The following is a 24656-nucleotide window of genomic DNA, read 5'->3' as shown; positions in this document are numbered from 1 at the left end:
TGAAACCTTTTAGAGAATTTCTTGGCATGTTGTAAAGACTAGTCTGGACACTTATTAAATGTTTGACCCACCCAGCGCCTGAACCTAATACCTTCGCTGTTATAGATTGCTTTATGTCACGTTTTTTTCTTTCTACCACACTGTTCCCTTCCGGGGTATGACGGACAAGAATACCGCAACCCAATTCCCATGCTAGCCATGGCCTCCTTATAAGCTCGAGAGCTGAAAGCAGGACCCTGGTCAGAATGGAACGTGGTAATTGCGTATGTGCCGATAAAGACTCGCAAATCTTTTATAACCGTTCTAGCGTCAGCCGAGCGCTGGGGGCCTCATTTTTTAAGTGCTTTTCGTCTTAATGGTGTACACTGGGACGCGCTTCTCTTCTTTGATTGCGCAGATAGACCGCCTTATGCTGTCTAGAAGGGATCCTGAAACTACACTGGCCTGTTCATTTCTGCGATCTCGGTTGCAGTTTTCACAATTTTGAGCAAAACATTGAATATCTATGCTCATTCCTGGCCACCAGTACTCAGATTGTAATTCTTTCAGAGAGGCTTTGATTGTTTGGTGTCTCAGACCCAACCCCATGTGTGCTTCCAGTAAGAGGAAGCCCCTCCTGCTCCTGTTTGGAATTACTCTGTCCCCCACTCCAGGGATTCGAGCAAAAGGAACGGAGTTTGCATCGATTACGTATGCATAATTGAGTGGATAGTTCACGGGTAGTGCTGCACAGTCGCCTTTTACGGTCGTTTTTACTGCCAGCATGGTTTCCCCGTCTATGTATTTATCTGTACGCTTTTTTGTGGCTACGGAAGCCGGTTTAGTTGCTTCCGCTATGGCTGTATTAGCCAATGAATTCCCTGCAACGTGAACGCCATCACGTTGAAGACTCTGTGCGTGAATCACGTGAGTCTTTTGTAGTTCTTTGCTTAAAAGAGCTACCTCGTTCCAGAGCAATTTATGCTTAATTGTGGCACCTGTGTCATCTTTGTAGTCGTTTTCAATCCAACTCTGCAGTTTGTTATTGTAAGAGTTGACGCAAAAATGAGAATCGCACACTATAAGTGTCGGGAATTCGCGTTCTGCATTTTCAAGCGCCATCTTTAAAGATCTGATTTCCGTTCTCTGAACCGAACAGTTTCTTACAGATTCAGTTTTTGTTACTTTCGGTCTGATTTTACCGCACAGCCAACGACTTTTAATGATCGCACATGCTGCGTCGTAGGATTTTCTCTCTACGTTGAAATGCTGTACAGAGCTATCTGTATAGATTATACAGGCATATTGTGGGAGAGGCAGAATTTCGATTGGCATAGGATTTTCTTCTTCATACTCTAAATCATTCAGTTCTTCGTATTGCGGGGCGAAATAGTATTTCACATCTTCCGCTCCTAGAGAATCTATGCACTGTATCCATTTCGGATCTAGTGACACTGTAGGCAGGTTTACTGGGCTGAATAGCGCTTCGAAGGCGTATTCCGCTGTGAGGATGTTAATCCTTTTGCCGTGTGCTAGTTCTCGTTCATTTGCTAATGCGATTTGCACTGCTTTCACAGTTCTTTCTGTGTGACTGAATGTTTTTTCTGCTTGTGTGTACAAGTGAGATTTAATTTAAATTGGTACCTCTTCTCCCTCATTAGAGGTTAGGTATGTGAATCCGCATCTTCCTGGGATGACTCGGATTACAAGATCACGTGTGTTGTCACGTGTATCTAATTTTGTTTTTGCTAACATGTCTGTTTGCAGTGATCTCAAAATTTCTGTGTGTTTTTGAGTCCAATTGATTTGTTTAAAATCAGGTTTTATTAGTTCGTAGAGAGGTTTAACCCTCTCTGCGTAATTTAGAATGTAAGTTCTTCCGAAATTCAGAAAACCTAGAATGGATTGTAAATTCTTCAGCGTTTTTGGAGCTTGGAGTACAGCGCACTTCTCTAAGAAGTTGTCCGCTAGGCTTTTCCCTTCACTTGATAATTCGTACCCTAAAAATAGTACTGTCAGATGGGCAATTCGGGACTTTTTAAAGTTGAATTTGTAACCCTCTGCTGCGAACCCAAGTATGATGGTGTTCACTCTTTTCAAGTGAGTATCCAAGTCGTCGTCTGTGAGATAAATATCATCCACGTAAGATAATGCTTCATCATCATAGATTTGTAGTAACTCTGTTACCCTAGCTGAGAATAGTCCTGGGCTGTTCTTGAACCCCTGTGGGAGTCGACAGAATTTTTTCTGCGACCCAAATGCGGAGAAAGCGGTCAAATATCTGCTTTCTGGTGCAATGTTTTGACAAAAGAAACCATTAGATATGTCTAATGTCGTTTTATATTTTTTCCTAACTATGTTATTCATTAGGGCTGCACTATGCGAGTTTTGTACTGCAAAAGTTTTGCAACATGTATTAAGATGTCTGTAGTCCAAAACTAGACGATATGAATTGTCTGGCTTGGAGACAGGAAACAAAGGATTGTTCATTTGAGAGGTGCATGTTTCAATCACCCCCTGGTATTCAAGTTGATCTAAGATCTCCCTGACCTGCTTTTTAGCTTCTTGCTTTATGGGATACTGCCGTTGGGCAGTTGGTTCACTTTTTAGTTGGATTTTGTGAGGAGGTGAATCCTCATCCCATCCTACATGATTTTTATACAATGCAGGTGCCTGTGCCACTGCCCATTTCCGTGCATATGTATATTTTTTGTGAATCGGAATGTGATTCGAGAAGGCAGGCACAATCACTTCTTCGCCACGAGGGCACTCCCTGACAAACTCTGGGGGCCAATCTTTTTCAGCTAACAGAATATCATAGCCTTTTGAGAGCTTATCCCAAAATAGACCCTTAATTTTCCTAGTCTTATCACCCTCCATACGCAATGTTATTTCGTATATTTTATGGGGCTCGCTAAGTCTGGCGTCGGCAGTTTCAACCTGAATGTACTCATTCGTGTCCACTGTCTCCAGATGACTCATCAAGTTCTTGCGCGCTATACTGATTTCTGCTGCACTGTCCAACATTGTCAATGCCCACTCCCCGTTTTTCAACTGTGTCCTCAGTATTCTCGGCATGGTTGATTACTCTAATACTGGCTACCTTCTTTTTAGGAAATTGAGATTTTTTACTCTGAGCAGGTTCCTTGTCTTTGGACTTGGTGTGCTCTCCTGGGTCTGACCGTCCTCTTCTTTCCGAATTCTGTGGAGAAGATCGAGAGGGACGTGTATCAATACTTTGATATCTATCAGGTTTTTTCAGATTATCCCTATTTCTAAGGTTATATCTTTTCTCAGAGGGCTCCCTCTGGGGAGACTGGCGTTCTCGAGTCGGAGTTCTTTCCCTCCGCGAGGAGACCTTCCTCTGGACTGGAAAACTTTTTCCTTGGGAGTGGATTGTTTATTTCCATCCCAGCTCTTTTTAGGAGTGTTTAAATTATTTTTAATAAATAATTTTTCAGGACTTTCGAGCAGTTGGGGTTTTACTGGTTTCCCACCCAAGCTGTCTCTACCTAATTCTTCATAGCATTTTTCTATGATTTTTGCAAGCTCAACAGGATCTTTTATATCTGTTTCCCTCACCTTCTGGCGAATCGCCACAGATGCTGCTTCTCCTTTAATGTTGGCTAATAATATAGCCGAGACCCGCTTGAAGTCTTTCAGTAATTTCATACCTAGATTTAAAGCGGGCTCTGGACCGAATTCATTTTGAATCTGTTTTAGCACTTCTGGTATTACCGCCATAGACGGAACACCGTGTGTTTTTGTATAAATGGAAGCAAAGACTGTACCCCAAGTGTCACAGTCCTCCACGTGTGGTGCGATTCCCATAGGAAGGCAGATGGTCAAGATTCTGTGTTTCTCAATAGGGGTAGTATCAGGAAATACTGCCTCTATTTGAGTGATTTTCTGTGCTAACCAGAAAGGAATTTGTTCCCGTTTTACGGGTGTTTTACCAAGACATGACTGTATGTTCTGTGGTGTAATTTTATTTGTGTTCCCCTGATGAGGGGTCAGCTGGTGTGAATTAACAGCTGGCTGGACTGTTGCAGTCCGCATTACATATTGGACTAATTGCCTATGTATTTTTATTAGTGTTTTGAGCTGTGCTAACAGCTCTTCCTTAGACATTCTTGCAATGTCAGGATGTGGTGTGTAGCTGGCTAGAACCGGCCACGTGGCTCCTGGTCTCCCTAGAGGACCGAGCCTAGTTATGTGATCATTGTGTTTTAGGGCGCCATTAAACCAGAGCAGGTGCTCTTGAAATTTAAGTGGAATTTCAATCTCCTCGAAAGGAGCGTACTCTTCCGGAGGTTTCTCTATTTTGTAATAGTGAAACTCTTGTGTTCTAGCGTTTGCCGCTGGAAAGTTTATCCATGAATAGAATACCTCTGTCTGCCGATACTCGTGAGCCTCTATCACGAAAATTACTGTACCACCTTTAGGTGTCAGTCCGTTTTCTATAAGTTTTAACGTTATAGATCTTCTTAAGTTGACCGGGATGATTATAGCATCCGGGTCTGTGTATTCGGGACCTTCCTGAGTCGCATCTACTGCGGCCCCAGAGGTTCCGTTATTTTCTGGCATTGTAAAAATGCAAGGTTTGCAGAGTAGGTCTCCAAGGAGACAAAGATTAGGTGCACAATATTTTGGAACACTGTATCCTTCAACGTTGAATAAACCAGAGCTTTACATAGGAATCTCTTCCTACTAAGGTCGGGCGGATTTTAACCTTTCACCCACTCCAGACGTCTATTGGAGTATTTACGGGAAAAAGGGGTCTGTGTGAAATATGCACGACTGAGTTACTCTACTGTCTTGCGTTAGTTTATCGCCTTACCAAACGTTTGGGCGCCATGTAGTGTAGTTCCTAGTTTCCCACTAGGCCCTGCGCATTGGAATAACATAAACAGTAGTATCGACGTGGAACTGCGGATATTCCAGGCCTCCACTGACTATGCTAAACTTAATTGGGTTGTGTTACCAACTAGCTCAGAAGTCACTGGAAACTTTCTTCTCTGCATAGGAAGTGATCAGCTTCCTTGGCACAGACAAGAAGGGATTCAGTTTTCCAACAACCGTGCAACATGACAACTTTGCTCCTCAGATCAAGAGTCAATCTCTAGGGTCGTGTGAAACAATAGACATGTATTTCACTCAGTCAGTCTAGTGCAGTTTACTTTCACGAGATGTAGAGAATAGAGAGACGGGCGTTTGTCAATAAAGGGTTAACATTTATTGCACAGTCTTTCTTCTCGTACAAGAGAAATGTATTGCCACAATTGCAATAATTGTTATTATAAAAAGTACGTACAGTAAGATAAGTATTGCGAAATAGAACTGTAAAAGCATTGATATGGTTTCTTAGCCATACAATGGTTTAAAAGTAATAAAACATATATACAGTCATATATACATTAGGCTAACATACTCAACTGGTGCTTCTAACTAAGCCTACCCCAGTGTGCCTGACCTAAGCCTAACACGTGAAAAGGGGAGTAAGTAAGTAGCTTAAGTTAAGTTGGTTTTGCCAAGGTTTGTTTCAAGAATTCTCGTCTAAGGGTTTAGTCAACACCATACCTCTGAATAGAATGATGGAGGATTGGTATCTCCTTCAGGGGTCTCTCTCGATATCCCAGTCACCCGCGAGGGTAAACCGGAAGCGCCGAGACTGGATTTCTCTGCACGAGAAAGGCAGCGGCTTCTCTTCAGCGCGTCGAGGAAGGAGGGGGGACAGCGTCCGCGGGCAGCTGGAATCTGCTGGATGTCTTCGCAGAGGGACGGCTGTTCAGCTCCTTAAGCGTACTGCACCATAGTTCGCGCTGTAGCGGCGATAATGGTATCAGCAGCTTCACCACCACAGGATAGCAGGCTGCAGCGACAGAGTGCTAGATTTACCAACACAGGGTCATGCAGGCAGCCAGCATCAGCTTACAGCTCTCTTTGCTTAAGGCAACGTTGGTAATATTTATACCTGACAGGTGCCGGGTTTGACGCAAGTTTGCTGGACATAAGACGTCAATTAAAGATGTCACTAGGAAGTGATAGTTATCAGTTGCTCATTAGAGTTCCATTACTAATCAAAACATAGCAAGCGGGGATTTCCAGGTTTGCTGAGTTTTTATCTTGTTGAAGAACTCGGAGTGTTATCTAGGAATATCAGATAGTGACTACTGCTCTGTCATTGCACTAATTGGTCGCAAAGGAAGTGGCAGAGAGAACTATGCTGGAATGTGGCTCTGTTCGTGTGAGGCCAGAGATGATTTTTCAGAAAATCGCACTTGAACGGTTATGCCAATATAGGGAATAAAGGGATTTATAGCCGAATAGGGGCATAAGGTCACAGTATCGATCAGGAACCTAGATAAACACGCAACATGCCAATTCTGAGGCCCTTGGAGTCACTCTGGGTTCTGGAGTCAAGTGATGCAGGTTCAGTCCTTCTCGCCCAGACAAGAGAGCAGCAGGCAGCTGATCAGCACAGCAAAGCAGGATTCCAGCAGAGTGCCAGTTCTTCAGCAGCACAGCAGTCCTTCTTCCTGGCAGATTATCCACAGGTACAGAAGTGGTGGTGTCTAAGGTCCAGTACGTATACTCAGTGGTGCCTTTGAAGTGGAGAAGACTTCAAAGACATGTCTTTGAAGTACACAGATGACCTCCCTTCCTGCCCTGGAACCACACTCACTTCAGGGGGGTATGCTGCTCTTTGTGTGTGGACAGGACTCCGCCTATGCAGGTGTAAGTGAGGCTGTGTCCAACTCCTCCCTCCCATCCTGCCAGAATTGGCGCATTAAGACACACCTAAGCTCCATTGTGTGTGGCTATCTTGGAGGAATACAACTGCCAACTATACCCAGTAATGTGATCAGAGACGGGCACCAAATGGATACAGCAAGAAAATGTGAACTTTCTAAAAGTGGCATTTTTAGAATTGCAATATAAATCTGACTGCACCATAAGTTAGGATTTAAAATTTGGATCCCAGAAACCTCAAATTTAACCAGTTATATCTTCCCTTTCGTATATTACATTTATACAATTTAATAAGGTGATCCCAATTTTTTTCCTATGACAGATATAGGCCGGGGAGTAGTGAAAGACGCATTGTTTCCCTACCAGGAGATGCAAAACTTTGAAGAACATGTCCTGCCTTTTAAACACATTGCACCCTGCCCTCTGGGGTGTCCATGGCCTACCTTTGGGGTGATTTATATGTGTAAAAAGGGATGGTTTGGACCTTGCTGAAGGTTTATTTTGCCAGGACGAAATGACAGTGTAAACTGCACACACAGGTTCTGCAATCGCAGGCCTGAGGTGTGGAAAGGGCTACTTAAGTGGGTGGCACAATCAATGCTGCAGGCCCGCTAGTAGTATTTCATTTAGAAGCTCTAGGCACATGTAGTGCACTGTACTAGGGACTTGTAAGTAAACTAAATTTGCCAATTGGGTATGAGCCAATATTCCCATGTTTAGAGGAGAGGATGTGCACTTTAGCACTGGTTAGCTGTGGTAAAGTGTTCAGAGTCCTAAGGCCAGCTAAACTAATTCAGTAAAAAGTGGAGGGTAAAGGCAAACGGTTTGGGGGTTACCCCGTGTAAAGGGACATTTCCAACAGATACCTCCACTTCCTGCTCTTTTTGGATTACTCTTGTCTCTCCTGTGCGTCATTCTATTCATTGGTATTGAGGCATTCTTGTTCCAGAAACACCCCTTTGAAGATCCTAGCTTCCTTTTCCACGGCTTTTTATCCTTGCTCAGTTGGCTTTCCCTCCAAGGTTCTTCTCATCTAGAGGACCTGTAAACAGGGAGGACCTATGCGAGCACATGCTGCTTTTTTGTCACTACCATAGGCATGTTCACTGTGTGCCTGAGGCTGGACACGTGAATGCACTTTTGAATGTCTGCCCTCTCTGTGTTGCCATGTGATCTCGAATTATAACTGTGGTGGTGATGCTGGTACCCCAATTGTTGGACTGGACGTTTTCGGCCTTCCTTGAAGTGACTGGTAATAAACTGGTAGAGGTGCACCTTGCCTGGGGGCATCTCTAGGCTAATGATGATATGATGTCATAAAGCACTGATTGCAGGGGTCCAAGGTGATACGACTGGCCCTGTTCTCAGTGCTTTTAAGGTGGTAGCTGTAGAGGTTCCTCCTTTCTGCCTTCATGGTAGGTAAAAGGGTCTCTGGCCATGGTGCTATTTGGCTGCAGACATGTGTATGCAGATGGCTGCTGTTAATTCCGCAGCATGGGTGTGCGGTATTCTACAGAGTTGACCGTGACCTTCTGGTGCTTTGTATTTGGAAGGGGTACAAAAGGGGGTGGTGATGGACGGAGCATCTGAATCAATCAAACACTCACACCCAGTCAAAAGATCTGGGTTTAATCCATCACCGTTCTTTAGCCCACTCTGCCACCCCAGTTCAGACATGGCTATTTGCAAATCAGTCTGACCCTGTGCCTCATGGGAACAGTCCAGCCCGAACTGCCAAGCCATGTCTTCCCTGGACCGGAAACAAGCTTCCGAGGACCGCTTTCTGGCATTCCAGCCGTCTTCAGCCCGGCTTGCTTGAATCCAGTGGCAAAGTGAGCAAGGGACTAACGTCTGAGCATACCCTGCCACACTTATGGCGGCCAAAAGCGGTACAAAAGGGGGTGGTGATGGACGGAGCATCTGAATCAATGAAACACTCACACCCAGTCAAAAGATCTGGGTTTAATCCATCACTGTTATTTAGCCCACTCTGCCACCCCAGTTCAGACATGGCTATATGCAAATCAGTCTGACCCTGTGCCTCATGGGAACAGTCCAGCCCGAACTGGGGTGGCAGAGTGGGCTAAAGAACGGTGATGGATTAAACCCAGGTCTTTTGACTGGGTGTGAGTGTTTGATTGGTTCAGATGCTCCGTCCATTACCACCCCCTTTTGTACCGCTTTTGGCTGCCATAAGTGTGGCAGGATATGCTCAGACGTGAGTCCCTTGCTCACTCTGCCACTGGATTCAAGCAAGCCGGCCTGAAGACGGCTGGAATGCCAGAAACCGATCCTCGGAAGCTTGTTTCCGGTCCAGGGAAGGCGTGGCTTAGCAGTTCGGGCTGGACTGTTCCCATGAGGCTCAGGGTCAGACTGATTTGCAGACAGCCATGTCTGAACTGGGATGGCAGAGTGGGCTAAAGAACGGTGATGGATTAAACCCAGATCTTTTGACTGGGTGTGAGTGTTTGATTGGTTCAGATGCTCCATCCATTACCACCCCCTTTTGTACCGCTTGTATTTGGAAGGGGCTGCCATTGCAGCCTAACATTTGCTGCTTCTGCTAGCAGCCTGAGTGCAGAACGGTATGCCAGAATAGGTCCTCTGGCTACCATATTTGTGTAATTCTTGTAGTTCAAACTAACCTGCAGCACTTCCGTTGAAATTAGTCATTGAGTCTATAGCAGCAGTGTGCTGGGCATACTTTTTCCAGGATGTGCTTGACACAGAGATGGCCTTCTGGACAGAAGTTAGTGGCCTGTCCCTTTGGAGTGCGATTAACGAGGCTTGGCTTCCCTTCCCCACTCATTTTGGCTCTGAAATGCTGGGAGGGCTCGGCAACAGCTGTTTTTGCGGGTAATCTTGGGGGTCATGGCTTTGTGTTTCTTGTGGTCATCTGTACTTTCTATAAGTACATTTGTGTTCTCTGCAAGGCCGTAAGACTCCAGATTGTCTTGAAGTTGTGTCTTTCGAGCAGGACTGGGGAAGAGGAAGGAAATGTTTCAATTACATATGGTAATATGAATTACATCCGCTCTGTTATTTCGCCTTCCATTCTTTCGTTCGTATTTGGAGTGGACTGCAAGAGGACTTTACTTACTGGTTATAAGGGATGTGCTCTGGTAGTTCCTTCCCTATTGTAGGGCCCAGGGAAGAGGAGAAACCCGAGAACAGAAACAACTCTGGTATGGAAGATGATCTTGCGGAAACTGATGCCGATGGCTACGTGGGTTTCTTTCGCGAATTAGAACGGCTCATGGCTAATGAACCGAGGAAGTGTAAGCAAGTAAGTGGAGATTACCTCATGTCATCGTGACATTTTATGAGACAGAAAACATGTTCTTCCATGAAAGCACGTCAACCTTGACCCAAGTTGAACAGTACTATTAACTCTGTGCGGATTCTCCCAATCCTTCACTTATACAGTTCCCAAATTGTTCCTTTTGGCCATTGGAATCTAATGACGGAGACAAGTGAATGCATAGCAGTTCACAAACAAGATGTCCCTATTGGCAAAGGGTAGGTTAACACAATCAGTGTGTTTGTTTGCCTCGAGTCTAAGGAGAACACTCTTTTGGCCCTCAGTGGTACATGAAAAGCAGATTTAGCCGCAGTTGGCAAAATGTTCACAACACTCTCACACACACATCCACTGACCAGGGTGCACGGGCTCACAAAGACATAATTGCTTACAAATCATAAACAGATCAAAGTAGTCTTTCCTGACATTCGCATGTTCGAGTAGTAATGTATCATGGCTCTTGTTGAACATGCCACGCTTCAGGGGATTACTTTACCTAGACATATTTCTTACACACAAGGCTAACACTGATCAGCTCGACCGGCCATATCTTAACTACTTTAAAAAATGAACAAAGTCATACCAAATGAAGATTATGTTGTGGTTAGAATGTAGAAAGCAAGTCCTTTTTCTAAACAAAGGAGAACTACGATGTTGAACAGGCCAAGCGCTAGAATAGTGCGGGCCGCCCTTATGGAGGTCGAGCCTGGTCCCCGGGGGGGAAAGGAGGAGGGAGGGGCACTCCCACCTCCTCCAGTTTCACCCAATAGGCCGCTTACTCGGGGCGTGAACCGGAAGCACTTTAGTTCTTCCGGTTCACATGGGCACAGACCAGCGGGGCCAGACCAGTTTAGACTGGCCAGTGCCCCCCCCCCCCCCCCCTGTTAAAAGGGGGTGCGGGGAGCAGAACATTCTCTTGTTCTTATGCTCCCCACAGGCACAGCACCCGGGCCACCAGCGGCCCGTAATTTCATTTTCCCAACCACCACCCCCAAAGGCAGGTAATTTAAATGCGTTGGTCAGGAATGTATTTTGATGTTTTTCTAAAAGTTATCACAGGTAACTCGGGTGATAGCATTACTGCAAGCTTGATGACTAGGTACCGGTTAAGGATGTCTGTCAATAATGGGTTTACTATGTTCATGTACATTTTATTGCAGGTATCTCAGGAGATCGAAGTAATATAAATTTGATATGTTTGCTTTGTTCTGTTACTTCATTACAGGTATCCCAGGAGATAGTCATTGTGAATGCGATTTTTTGGTGAATTTGTAATAAAAGTGTCAATATGTGTAAACGTGCCAAGAACAGGATCGGGTAGTACTGTTATCTAATTGAAGTATGTAATGTTGAATAAATGTCAGTACATGTTATTTGATATCCGGTACAAATGTCGTATTTAGTTGTGTGTCTCCGGTCAGGCGGTAAGGTCATGATTGGTAAGTATAGTCTTCGGTCCTTAGCGGTCAAACATTTAACTCCAGGGGCAGTGACAGCCGGTAGGTAGGCTGTCAGGGTGCGGGGGCCGGGGGAGTCTTTCTTCCCAGTGGGCCTGTGGCCACCCCCGCACGCGCATGCGCATCAGGGCGCAAGTATGCAGAGTTTCTGTAGCCCCCGTTATGGAGTTTAAGGCACAGGGCATAAGGGGGGCCCGGTGGAAAGTATCTGTCCGATAAGCTGTACCCCCTGCGCAAGCCGACTCCGGCGTAATTTCGCGTATTTTTGCTGGGATCAGGAGGCTGCCAGATATTGACCTTGCCGTAGGCTCTAGAGGGGACACGCAGAAAGTGTATTTATGCATTGTTAGATTTACAATAGGAGTGTCATGTGTATTAGAGTTAAGAGTAGCCATGTGACATCATCGGCGTAACAAAGTATCTGGCCTTTCTGCGTAATTGTAAATAATGTTAATAAATAACGTTTTTTAATTTTGTAATAAATACGGCCGGGGGGGTTACTCCCCCCTAATCCAAAATTCCAAAATTGGTGTGGTCTCAATACTTGACTGGAAGGGGGAGGGAGACCCCATCCGGGCAGGGGCTGGCCGTAGGTAACAACGGTAAATAAAAAAAAGGGGGACTTGGGGAAGTACCAGGCCATATTCATATTAGCACGAAAACGTTTCAATGTATTCATTAATTATGTGATTCGAACACTGTCCAGCATGATTGTCCATGGTTAGCAGGTAACCTGCTTCCTATTTTACTGTTTGCCAATGACGTGGTGCTATTAAGAGCAAAAATGAGACTGCAAATTGTTTCAGTTGAATTCAGTAAGTATTGCCAGCAAATGTCACTGTTGGTGAGCCTAGAAAAAAAAGTCAAATTAAATATCATTGAGTAGTAGTCAAAAGTGTGTATGAATTTGAATACCTGTGAGTAGGTTTCAACACCAGGAATAATTGGGATGACCACCTTAAAAAAGCAGACATCTCATGTGCCCAAAGAGGTTGAAATTCAGGTGGAAGAGCAGTCGGCGCTTGCTGGAGTGAATGTGCATTAATCGTGAGTTGGCAGTGACGTCATTGGTTTGGGTAAAATGGGACCTGCTGCCTGGCTAACTTCCTACAGAAATGTATAAGATAATGGATTGAGGCTACCAGGTGCATCGATTTAGTGAGCTTGACTGTTGGCCAATCCCGAGGTATGATTAGTACGGCAGATAAGGTGATTTTGGAATAATATTGTGCCTTCATTGAAGCCAAATAGATGAGTAAAGAACTAGAAGCCAAACCAACGTGCATGTGCAGAGAGGTCAAAGCATAGGAGGGGGGGGGGGGCCGTATTTCAGCTTAATTCGACCCTTTACTTTCTTGAATTTATAATCGAAATTTAGTCTGAGGTTTGTCCTGTTGCAGAAACAATGTGAACACGAGACGCTGGATCTGTTAACCTGCCTGTATATAATGAAATATTGGGTTAGAACTTTTTTGGCTAGTGCACTTACAGAACTACTACGGGCATGCAAAAGACCTCAAATAAGACCGCAATCGCTGGAGTTTCCAGATATATAGGTGGAGAAGGGACAATGCGTATCAGCTTTTCAGAATGAGTATCTGCACCTAGCAAGTAGTGATGCAATCTGGGGAAGTACTTTATGAAGAAAAGAATTTCAAGTTGTAATCAGCGTTTTGACATTTCTTTGCACATAGATGCTCCCAACATATGGTTGAGTACAGTTTTCCAGCCCATTTATCAGTAGATAGTATAACCTATGCAGGAAAATGTAGTTAGTATGACACCACTGAGGTCCGTAAGCTGTGTTCTGTGAGTGAGGCCAGTAAGATTTGAAAAAAGGTATTTCTGTGCATTTATAAAATTGTCAGGATAGGGTCTCTGGCACCCATGATATTATTCTATCGAGCAAAACCTACTGCGGTGTGCATGTGTTTATGATCTGGTACCTTCTATATTGAGAGTCAGCGCACTTTATTGAAAATGTGTGATGTTGGGTTTCTTTGGAGTCTTCTTTTAATCCAAATAAAAGTAGAGGAAACATATAATGGAGTAAATCAACATTACAGAACTAGCATTTATCCTTGTTTTCCATTTTTAGATGCCGAGTCTCCGCTGTGTAGTCGGTCTCCTAGTTATTCTCCAAGAGATACAGACAGCTGTTTCAGTGCCAGCTCTGAAATGGTAAGAAATGTGATTAATGTCCCATTTACTAAACTAAACTTCCAGGTAAGTTCTACCGTATTATGCTACACATTCAGTGAAGCCAAGGGTCACGTAGGTCTTAACTGTGTGGCACAACGTTACAACTATTATGCATGGAAATTCAATTTGGCCAATGTTGTAAGTAATTGTACTATCAACCTTTTTATGCAGTTCCTATGTTTGATTGTGATGCATGCTTTGCCTTTAGACCAATTACCGGCATGGTTACAATCTGATTCAGTTTTTTCATCCTTATTTCTGTTATTATCAATGACAGTAGACACTCCAATGGAGAACTCAAAGCGGGGAATTAGTACAATCAAAGCAAAATTCTCAACACTTCTACTTTCAAACAATAATGCAAAGGGTAAGCAACAAACTTTTAGACCAAAGGCACACATGCTTTAAGTTCTCACTCCCTGAAGCCTCAGCTAAGTTGGCTTCCCTTTTATTTGTCAAAAGTAAGCAATTGGAGAGATTATTTTGAGAAGGTTCAACCTGCTGTGCATTTTTACTTCGCCTGATTGCTCACTGATATAATGGTGTGCCCATATCCTGGTATTGAACAGAAAGTCTGGTCTTAGGTGTCCCTGTTTTGCGGACGTGCTGTACTGCAGCTTCAGTTAAATGAAATAAAGTCCATCAGTAGGTCGTGAGAAAATCAGAGTATACTCACTTACTAGGGATTTAGGCATGGTTTAGCAAAATGCCTTAATTTAAAAGCTCACAGCATTCCTCGTTTCATATTGGTACCTGGCGTTAGTGCACCAGAATATAGAATGCCACCCCAGTGAACTATGATACACCTAAAACGGTAATGATGCATCATCTAAGAGCACACAGGTTTAATAGTGTATCCAGTTAAACTGAAAGTTTAGGGCTGGATTAGAAGTTGTGTGCATTACTGGGGGATACCGCTCGGATCAATATAACTCATCCACTTTTCCCACACATGGATTTCTTAGGTGCACACTGGATCAATTTACTGACAGTCAGTAAAAAGTCACCTCTGCCAGGCCACAGCTTCTGCTGTGTCGTGTAGTTCCTGTGTATTCCTATACAGAATCTGCGCATTCGGATAACACAAACTGTGGGTTTGGTGGCAGACTGGCGCCGGATACGCGCCGAAGCCGCGCCTAAGCCAAGCCCGTCTGCGCCCGTCCGCGCCAAGATCGCGCCAGGCGCAGGACACGATGCCCTCTTTCCCGCTACCATTAGGTATGGCTTTAATGAGCTACGCGCTCTGCAAGACACAGCGGGAGTTCATCCATGCAAAGGTAGGGTCCCTACTGATCTTATGTGGGGCCCATTCTCATGCCGACATTGTAAGTGGACGTCTTTGGTCAACTCCCCCAGAGCACCCAAACCACTGCCCATACCAAAGAATAAGCCCACTACTTTCAAGGGAGGACTTATTAATGCCAGGTCCCTAGCGTGCCACGGTCAGGACATCCATGACCTAATCCTACATCATGGCTTGGATTCCCTTTTCATAACCGAAACCTGGCTCAATGACTCCTCTAACCCAGATCTGGTAACTGCCCTCCCCCCAGATTTCACCATCTTCAGGCGGGACAGACCCATCGGGAGAGGTGGAGGAGTTGCCCTCGTTATTAAAAAATCTTTTGCCTGTCATACCTTTGATCTGGGTTATCTTAAGGACAGTGAGGGCCTGGGTTTTTCGATTAGAATTAATGCCTCCACTTCCTTCTCTGGAGGACTTATTTACCGCCCTCCAGGTAATGCTACCCCTTTCCTTGACTCTCTTGATGAGGCCCTTGGGTCATCCATGACTCATTATCCCACTTTTACTCTCCTTGGCGACCTTAATCTCTATTTGGAATCCTGTATGGACCCCCACAACATTAGTTTCCAACAGTCGCTAAGCATTTTTGGTCTCTCCCAACTTGTTTCTTCCCCAACACACCTGGCTGGCCATATGTTAGATGGTATTTGCTCCAATCTGACAACTTTAACTACGTCCCCCCCGATTCCTCAAATCTGGACCGATCATTATTTTATCCCTTTTTCCATAATGGAAAAATCCTCCACGTCCTCCAACGCCAAGCACTCCCCCCCTTCTTTCTCCACCAATTGGAAGAAAGTGATCGAACGCATCAAGTCAGATCCCCAACCCTTGGAACCGGCCCCCATATTAGTCGGAGATGCAACGTCCGACTCTCGTAATTTCCATATCTGGATTGACCAAATTGTCTCTGACAACTTAGGTCCAAACGCCCATCATCCAGACCGCCGCCAAAGAAAGCCCAATGCTCCTTGGTACACCCAGTCCCTCACGGAAGACCATCTCCTTTGCAGAATCCAAGAAAGGAAATGGAGAAAAACATATGATGAAGCCTCTAGACTACTTTACATACAGCAGAGGAAATTATATCTCTCCAACATCAAGGCTGCTAAAAAAGAATATTTCACCAAAGCCATAGAGGATGCCCAACAAAAACAGCAAACCATCTTTTCCATAGTTAAGTCCTTTACCCATCCTAAAGCCCTTGTACCCGAAATTCCCCCATCCCAAACTTTATGCAATCAAATTGCTGACTTTTTCACTGATAAAATCACCAATATTCAGAAGGATTTCCCCCAACCCACAATCACTACCCATGAAGCTGCCACAAATTTATTCACCCTGGCCAATTTTCCACAAATTTCTCTTCAACAAACTCAGAAGGCAATTCTTGCCTGCAAATCTGGAGCTCCTACAGACTCATGTCCCCCTAGTATTCTTCATCATCTCATTGAAGCTGTAAACCCCACAATTAATGCCATCATTAATGAATCTTTCACTTCAGGCATTGTACCTGATGATTGGAAAAAGGCCATTGTAAAACCCTTAATGAAGAAGCAGAACAAATCCCCCACCGATCTCACTAATATGCGTCCGATCTCGTTATTACCCGCCTTAGGTAAAATTGCTGAGCAATTAGTGTACGGGGAGTTAAAAACCTATGTTGAAAACAACCAGGTTCTGCACCCACAACAATCAGGCTTCCGCCCTGGCCACTCCACCGAGACTGCCTTGATAGAATTATCAGACTCTATTAAGTTCTTGCAGGATGAGGGGAGACAGGTTGTACTCATCCTGCTTGACCTAACAGCCGCGTTTGACACCATCTCGCACGCCATTCTTATCAATAGAATGCGGGAGATTGGTGTGGCAGACACTGTGCTGGCATGGTTAGTTTCGTTCTTATCCAACAGATCACAAACGATTGCACTAGGCCCCTATAAATCCAGTGAGAGATCTATCACATCAGGAGTTCCCCAGGGGTCCATACTCAGTCCTCTTTTTTTTAATATCTACATGGCCCCCCTCCTTGCAGTGATCGAATCTCATGGAATCCTCGCCACATCGTACGCTGACGACACTCAATTGGTCGTCACTATTGATAGGAAATGTCCTGATGCGGAACTTAGATTCCAGAATTGCCTCTCAGAGGTCTTTTTATGGCTGAACAAAAATCATCTCAGATGCAACAGTGCAAAGACCAAAATAATACCTCTAGGAAAAGATGTATCCTTCTGCCCAAAAGACTGGTGGCCTAAAAATTCAGAAGCCCCTCCGAGCGCTGTCTCTTCGGCACGCAACCTTGACATTCAATTTGATACATCCCTTTCTTTTGATGATCATGTTCGCATCACTGCTGGATGCTGTTTTAGTCTTATTAGATCATTGAAGAAATTCTTCGACTTCCTCCCCATTACAGCCAGAAAATCAGTCGTGGTTGCTTTAATTCTCTCCCGACTCGATTATTGTAATGGATTGATGGCAGGAGTGAAGAAGTCCACTCTTAGAAAACTTCAAAGCATCCAACACGCGGCTGCCAGACTTGTGCTTAGACTTCCCAGAAGGTCCTCTGCCTCAGCAGCCCTCAACGTCCTCCATTGGCTACTACTCCACAAGAGAATCTTGTTCAAACTTTTACTGACTGTATACAAAGCTACCAGGAAAACAGGTCCCCTCTACTTCTCCAAGCGTTTCACTTACTACAACCCCTCACGCTGTTTAAGATCCTCAGGAACCAATCTTGTTACAATTCCAAGATTCAAGTTAAAAACCAAGGGGGGAAAAACCTTTTCCTTCCTGGCTGCCAGAGCCTGGAACAGCCTACCTGTTAATCTCAGGCAAGTTGAAACTGAACCTCATTTCAGGAAACTTCTGAAAACCTGGGTGTTCCAGCAATCTGATACCTCAGTCCTAGCAGCTATATGATCTATTTTACTTCCTCGTTCCCACTATCTTCTGCATGCTCAGCGCCAAGATGCTCCTCCCGGAGCGATAGTCGCGCTTTACAAAATTCCATAAATATCAAATATCAAATATCAAGCACCCCCACCGAGAATGTTAGCCTGTTTGCATTAGCTAGCTCACAGTGCCACTAGAATCTCCTCTTGTCGGGGAGAGAATAGTTTCTGGCAACCTTAGAACATGACAACCCTGATCCCTCAGAATCGTGAAAAAATGTGCTACTTTTCGTTCAGTCACTCGTGCTCACTTATTCGTCTCAGAGAGTTACACAGAAGAAACAGCGTTACAATAAGAATGTATTGCACAGTTCTTCTTCTAGTGTAAAATAGATGTGCTGCGACAACCGTTAGACAGTAGAAGATGTGTATGATTAGCAGTACAGTGAATATAAAAGGATAGTACAGTTCTACTATCTTGCAATGATCATGAATACATACATGAATATAAAATGCATGATAAAAGTTTGCATACTCCTACGATGCCTATCTAGATGTACCTAAGTGTACCTAGCATGTGAGTAGGTGTGAAGCCAAGAATCCCTCTAGGTTTAGTCTAACCCCATTACCTGAAGTGAGAGAGTGTGGGACTCCGTCCTAGTCTCGAGTGGGACATCTCGTGAGGGATGTGTCAGAACACTGTTTGCTGGAGCGTCTGCATGCAGAAGCCTCAGCGTCTCTGGTCAGTGTGTCGGCCTGGAAGTCTCGGTTCCCTCTAGCTAACACTAGTACGATGTGCTTTATTTATACAGAAAGTATCTTCGGTTACTTTGTCCCTTGTTTCTTGTATTAGCCATTGTTGGAATTGTTGATGACGTACGGGATGAACCTTGCAAGTAGATATGATCCAGGTGGTGTAGACCCTGCCTGGTTTCCAAGAACTCTTATGAATATTAATTCATACTGTGTGAGTCTATTGATGAAGTTATAGGACACTATTGTTCAGGGAAAACCCTCCTTCTGTGCCCAGGACTAGAACTAGGTAAAGGTTCAATCCTAAAAGGCTCTTCACTGTGTAGTGTAGGGGAGGTAATGTAGGTGAAGGGGTATGATATTATCCGGGCCTGTATTAGGGTACCCATATGTAACATAACACCCACTCCTCTTACGAATAGTCAACAACAATAAAATGCTAGCGAACTGCTCTTTTTACTAGGAAGCTGCGCATAAAATTATCCGTGAGCCACGTAAAACATTTTTAAAACATTAAAATCTTTTAAAAATAGTCTAAAGGGGGAAAAAATATTCTACTGAAAATTAGTTTTTGGAATTGTTATTTAAGCAAAAAGTCGTAGATGAGTTTGTTTATATAAGCCGAACCACTACAAGCGTCTGAAGGCCATGCTTTTTCTTATCAAAAGTGTACATTTTAGGAAATGTTCCAAATTTTGTTGAATTTTGAAACGAAAAGGAAAGATCCAAATCATTTCCCAGCACACGATCAGCCAATTATAAATTAAGTGTCCTGGCTAGGAGATGCAATATCGTCGTTGCCTGCTGTTGCAGAGGACGGTCCCTATAACACCTCGCAGAGTACGTCAATGGAGAACAGATGATACTCAGAACTACCAATAGCTGGTGCAGAGGCAGCTGGTGCTGTAGTCGATACCAAGGTGCTAGTGGAAGAGCTGATGCTCAACCCAGTTGTAGCATAAGACACCTGCGGGTTCTCGGGGAATGCAGCCATCAGTATCGGAATATGCTGGGGACATTGCCGAGCATGGGACCTCACGGGTTCCAGCCTGGTATACAATTCCGTAGGCGTGTTTGATGCAAGTGTCAGGCAGAGATCCAACATGCATTCTTCTCCACAAAACAGGCATCGAAGAACAGGTAAGATGCAGTCCATCCAGACCGGTCTAAATGATCGAAACCAAAAGGCGATCAGGTCCGGTAGGCGAAGTGTGCCCAGATGATGTACCATGCATTCACAGTATTTTCGCTCCAGGAGAGCTTTCGCCATCTCTTTGGTGATTGGGACGTCCATTGCGTAGTAGGAAAATAACAATCCGGATTCCTGCTGTTGAGAGCAGGATCAGAGGTAGACCTCAAAAATGCTTCCCAGTACAGAGTGTATACAATTTGGAATAACTCCAAGGGTTATCTGAAAGGTGCTTAAAAATCCTGACCCTATGGTCTTAAATAGGTGTACAATACCACTTGTATCAGACATATTAAAGATACGAACCACCATTTCTACAAATGAAAGGGGCAGTTTGTACGTATAAGTGCCTGTATCACGTCGAGGTCCTTGCGATTTGAAGATCAAAGGTTTCTCGAGCGGAGATTAAGGGTATGGTTTGCTGTAAAAGCATGGCTTTCAGTCTGCTCAAAGTATTCAACGTAAGCCATAATGGCGCCTCCCTGACTGTTTTCATTGGGGGAAACAATACTTGCATACAGCAAGTAACCATGGAGTTCACAGTGACCAGATAGGCAATGCCCGGAAGTTTCCAACAGCAACCTTGACTGTTCAGTATCAAGTAACTCCCATTTGAGAGCAGCTTAAATACCGGGGTAATCACGGCCGCTGGAGTCCCTTTCATATGGCAGGACAAATTTGCTACTGAACCATTACATGCTCCATGCAGTGAAATGTCCTGGCACATGAGAAAACTGCTTAAAGCACTCTTGCAGTTTGGCAGCTTAGAAACACTTCTCGATCCCCACTCCGGCATCAAAATCTGTATGGTAATTCCTAGGATTCCTTAACCATTTTTTTCATATTTGCCTGCCTGCCTTTGCTCAAGGCAATATTGAAACTGAAAAGTAGTGACCGGCAATGATTGCAGCATCCAGCTTAATAACATAATAGAGCGTAACTTGGATTGCCCATGTTGTAATCTTCCAAATCTTGTTCCAGGATGTCTATCACAAAAGATACAGTGTAGTCTGAGGAATATATCCTGGAGGTCAAAGTTGTTAACTCATTGTCAACTACAGCTAACGCCTTCTCTGAGTTAATGCTGTCTATTTCCCGTAATATTTCTGCGGCCTCTTCTTGGGTTATTCTCCAAATTTTCTTGTAAGCAGTATAAATGCTGGCATATATGAAACGTTTCTGACGGTGTTTCCTGGGACCTAGTAAAAAATCCCTAAGATCCATGTTGTGTGTGATTAAGGATAAATGCTGTTTCCCTTCTGTGAGTGTTGAGGTTTCTAGCCAATCAAGGCACAACTTCCCAACACTCTAAGATGTCACTACCCCTGGGTGTTCTCTTTGTACATAGTGTTGGTCGGGCCTTTGGATACTGAACCCTTCGGTGATACCCAAGAATCTTTTCTGACATCTTTTCATGTCTAAGGGCCAAACCAACCATTCTTTCAAATTAGGGTCTGATCTATTGTACTGTAAAAGGTCATCAACTGTTGCCCTTTCCTGTGAAGTAGAATTTTGCCACCCCTGCATCTATGATGGTGTTGGAAACTGAGGTGTGTTCAGGTCCTTGTTCTTGGCTAGTCCAAGACAGGATGTCTGTTGCACAGTGTCATTTAGAAATATACTCTGCTGTGGAATGTGGCATACTCTAAATAGCGCTTCTGATCCCTTGACTTGCCAGTCCCTAGAACCCCAGACTAATTTTAAGTCTATCGTGTCCTTCCATAGGTCAAAACCCTGTTCAGACAATTAGGCAATAAAGGAAGCAGAGTAAATCATTTTGGTGTTAGTCAACATAATTTTCAGTGCCGATGTAGGTGTAACCGTATAATAATATGAGGTTGTGTGAGTGGTGATAAACCCTAAAAAAAATGTACATTTCTGTGCAAATATTTGTGAACTGCTTTTTGGTGGTGTGGGGTAATGTTCCCACTTATTGTGCTCAAAAACATTTCTAGGTGTTATAGATATGTGCAAGAAATGATGACCATAATGTTGGTAGCAGTACAAGGTGTCATAGTCTGAAGTACCTTCTAACCTTAGAGTGTTTGAACATTTCAATATTATCTAAATCAGACAATATGTTTGTACTGGAGGGTAATGATATCACTTGATGAAATTTTAAATACATGAGAAATTTTTAAGTTCGTTCGGGCCAAATATATCGAAATCAACCTTGTCCCAAACGTTACCGTCCGGAATAGGAAATGCTGTAATGTTCACTGATGACAACTCTCTTTCTTCACGGTATGAGGACTGATGTGGCTTCAGAATCAAATGAACTTTTTGGGCTGGTATGCTTTGTTGAAGGTATAGTCCAATAATAAGCATGCTAAAAGTTATAGCTAAGCCTAGCAAGAAAAGAAAGAACAGTATCCCAGTAATTACCCAGAGTTCTACCCAAGGCGATACCAGGTAAGTCTTTTTGAGAAAGTTCTGAAAGTTCTTGACTTGTTGATTGCATGTTTGTTAGGCCGGCCTCGTTTCTGGTTCACTTAGATCCAAGGAAAATGTATCAAAGTTCATAAAGTAGCCAGAAGCAGTTCGATAAATTGTTGGAATTGCATCAGGATTTGTTGAAATCGCATTTTGCTCTCGTCTAGGCATGTTGACGTAGACATCTGTATTAGGGCTATTTGCAACTTGGTTGTTATTTTGAGTTTGATTTTGAAGTTGAGCTTCCGGTTCAAGAGGAACGAGCTCCATAGTATTGTTGCATAGTCCTTCATTCCGTACAGGAGGCTCTTTGAACTTGATAAGTCTCTCTGTTTGAACTTCTTGAATTGTAGCGAGGGGACGGCGTCTGCTACTTTGGAGTCCACGTGGCCTACCGCTTAGTATCGGCCACCTAGTGTGGTTTGATTAAGTCGATTGAGACAAATCTTTTCTCCTTTTTTCCGGCAAGAGCCGACAAAAGTACAGTTCTTGTTCCTTGAATTGCTAGGACAGGTACAGGCTTTCTGTATGATGGTCCAAAATATTTTTTGTCCGCTATTTTCTCTCTGACCAGATCCCCGACTTTTGGGATCCAGACAGGTCCTGCCGGGAATGCCTGGACTTCCCCATCTTTTTCATGTGGACGCCACTTTGTTATGTCCTGAGTTTATTTAGATCCTGCAAAAAAGCCAAACGATCATGGATATCAAATGGTTTCTCATCTGCCACTGCGCCTTCACAATCAAGATCAGGCACCCACATTCTCGTCCCAAATAGGACCTAGTAAGGAGTGACACCCCCTAGAGAACTTCTTGGCTGGTTGTTGAGGGCTCTCTGTACCCCATATAAGTATATAAGTGCTTGACCCAACTACCGCCCTTGCCTCATACCCTAGCTGGTAAAGATTGCTTTAAGTCCCGTTTTTTCGTCTAGTCAACCGAATTTCCCTCAGGATGGTACGGAGAGGAGTCCCGCAGGGCTACGCCCATATTTCCCATGGCCTCTTTGTAATCCTGAAAGCTACACGCCGGGCCATGGTCAGAATGTAACATGCCAACTGCGTATGTCCCTTTAAAGACTCGCAAATCTTTGATGACAGTTTGCTCGTCAGCCGAGTGCTGAGGCCAAACCCATAGGAATCTTGAGCATGAATCCACTGCCGCCAAGATATACTTGTAAGCCCCATCAGATTGTAAGGGGCCTCATTGGTCCAGATGCACACAAGCGAGAGGTTTGTCTGATTTTAAGAATGGTGTCTGTGCCAGGCGTGCTATTGTGGAGCCTTTCATCTGCTGGTAGATGGCACATTTCAAGACATAGTCTTTAGTTTGCTTTGTTAGACCTGGCCACCAATAGCGCTGTTTCAATAATGAAATAGTCGCTGTAACACCTGTATGCGCAGAGCCCAAACCCTTGTGTGCTGCAACAATCAAACCTTGTCTACACTCCATATTTGGTATTACTCTATACCCCCACTCCGTGTTTGTGTCTAACTTTTAGGAGTACTTGAGTGGAAATGTCTTTGGTACTGCTGAGCTGCCTTTGCGCGAAGCAATGACTTGCAACCATAATATCACCGTCTGTCCTCTTTTTTGAACGAGTGATTGCAGCTATGGAAGCTGTGCGTACAACCCCCTTCGCGGCTTCATCAGCCAATGAATTCCCTTCAATGTGAACACCATCATGTTGATGAATCAGTGTATGAATCATGTGAGCCTGTGGTAGTTTGTTTTCAACTCAACCACCTGTTCCCATAGCATTTTATGTTTAATTGTGCCACCTTTTGCGTCTTTGAGCCCGTTTTGTTCCCAATTATGTAAATATTCATTGTACGATTACACACAGTAAAAGGAATCACACTCTATCAGTGTGGGGAATTTGTGATCCATAGTCACCAGGGCCAGTATTAATGCTTTTAACTCTGCCAACTGAGCCGTGCAGTCTCCTAGAGATTGCATCTTGGTACAACTTGTATGGAACTTCCCATCCCGCATGCGTCCTTTAACGATAACATATGCTGCGCAACATTTTTGCGTACTCTCTATGGCCGGTTGAGCGATCCGTCAGTGTAAATTATATATTCATACTGATCTAGAGGCAAGTTTTTTTTTGGCAGAGTGTATTCTTGTTCGTATTGCAGAAATGCTTGTGTTTTTAGACTTGGATCAAATCTGTATTCAACATCTGTTGCAGTAAGAGAATTATCCAATTGTATCCATCTCGGATGTAAGGCTTTTGCATTTGGAATGCTGGACTTTGTAACAGCTTCTAAAGCCGGTACTGGGGTTAGACAAAAATGTGTTTCCCCTGAACCAGTGCTCTTTCTCCTGCTACAGCGGTATGAACTGCTGTCAGGATTTTCTCTGTTGAAGTAAAATGCATTTCT

General features: G+C 44.1%; 1 protein-coding gene across 1 annotated transcript in view; it reads left to right on the top strand.

Moving 5' to 3' along the window:
* The window catches only part of REDIC1 (regulator of DNA class I crossover intermediates 1), a 753321-nt gene that overhangs the window by 563868 nt on the left and 164797 nt on the right, over window positions 1-24656 (top strand). The window contains exon 8 of the mRNA XM_086929839.1: window positions 13589-13671. Within this exon, the coding sequence (XP_086785965.1) occupies window positions 13589-13671 (83 nt within the window). The remainder of the gene's footprint in view (window positions 1-13588; window positions 13672-24656) is intronic.

This window comes from Lissotriton vulgaris, chromosome 1_1 (assembly GCF_964263255.1).
Source record: "Lissotriton vulgaris chromosome 1_1, aLisVul1.2, whole genome shotgun sequence".
NCBI classification, from domain to species: domain Eukaryota; kingdom Metazoa; phylum Chordata; class Amphibia; order Caudata; family Salamandridae; genus Lissotriton; species Lissotriton vulgaris.
The sequence above is the reverse complement of the archived record's forward strand: the minus strand, read 5'-3'. Positions and strand labels throughout refer to the sequence as shown.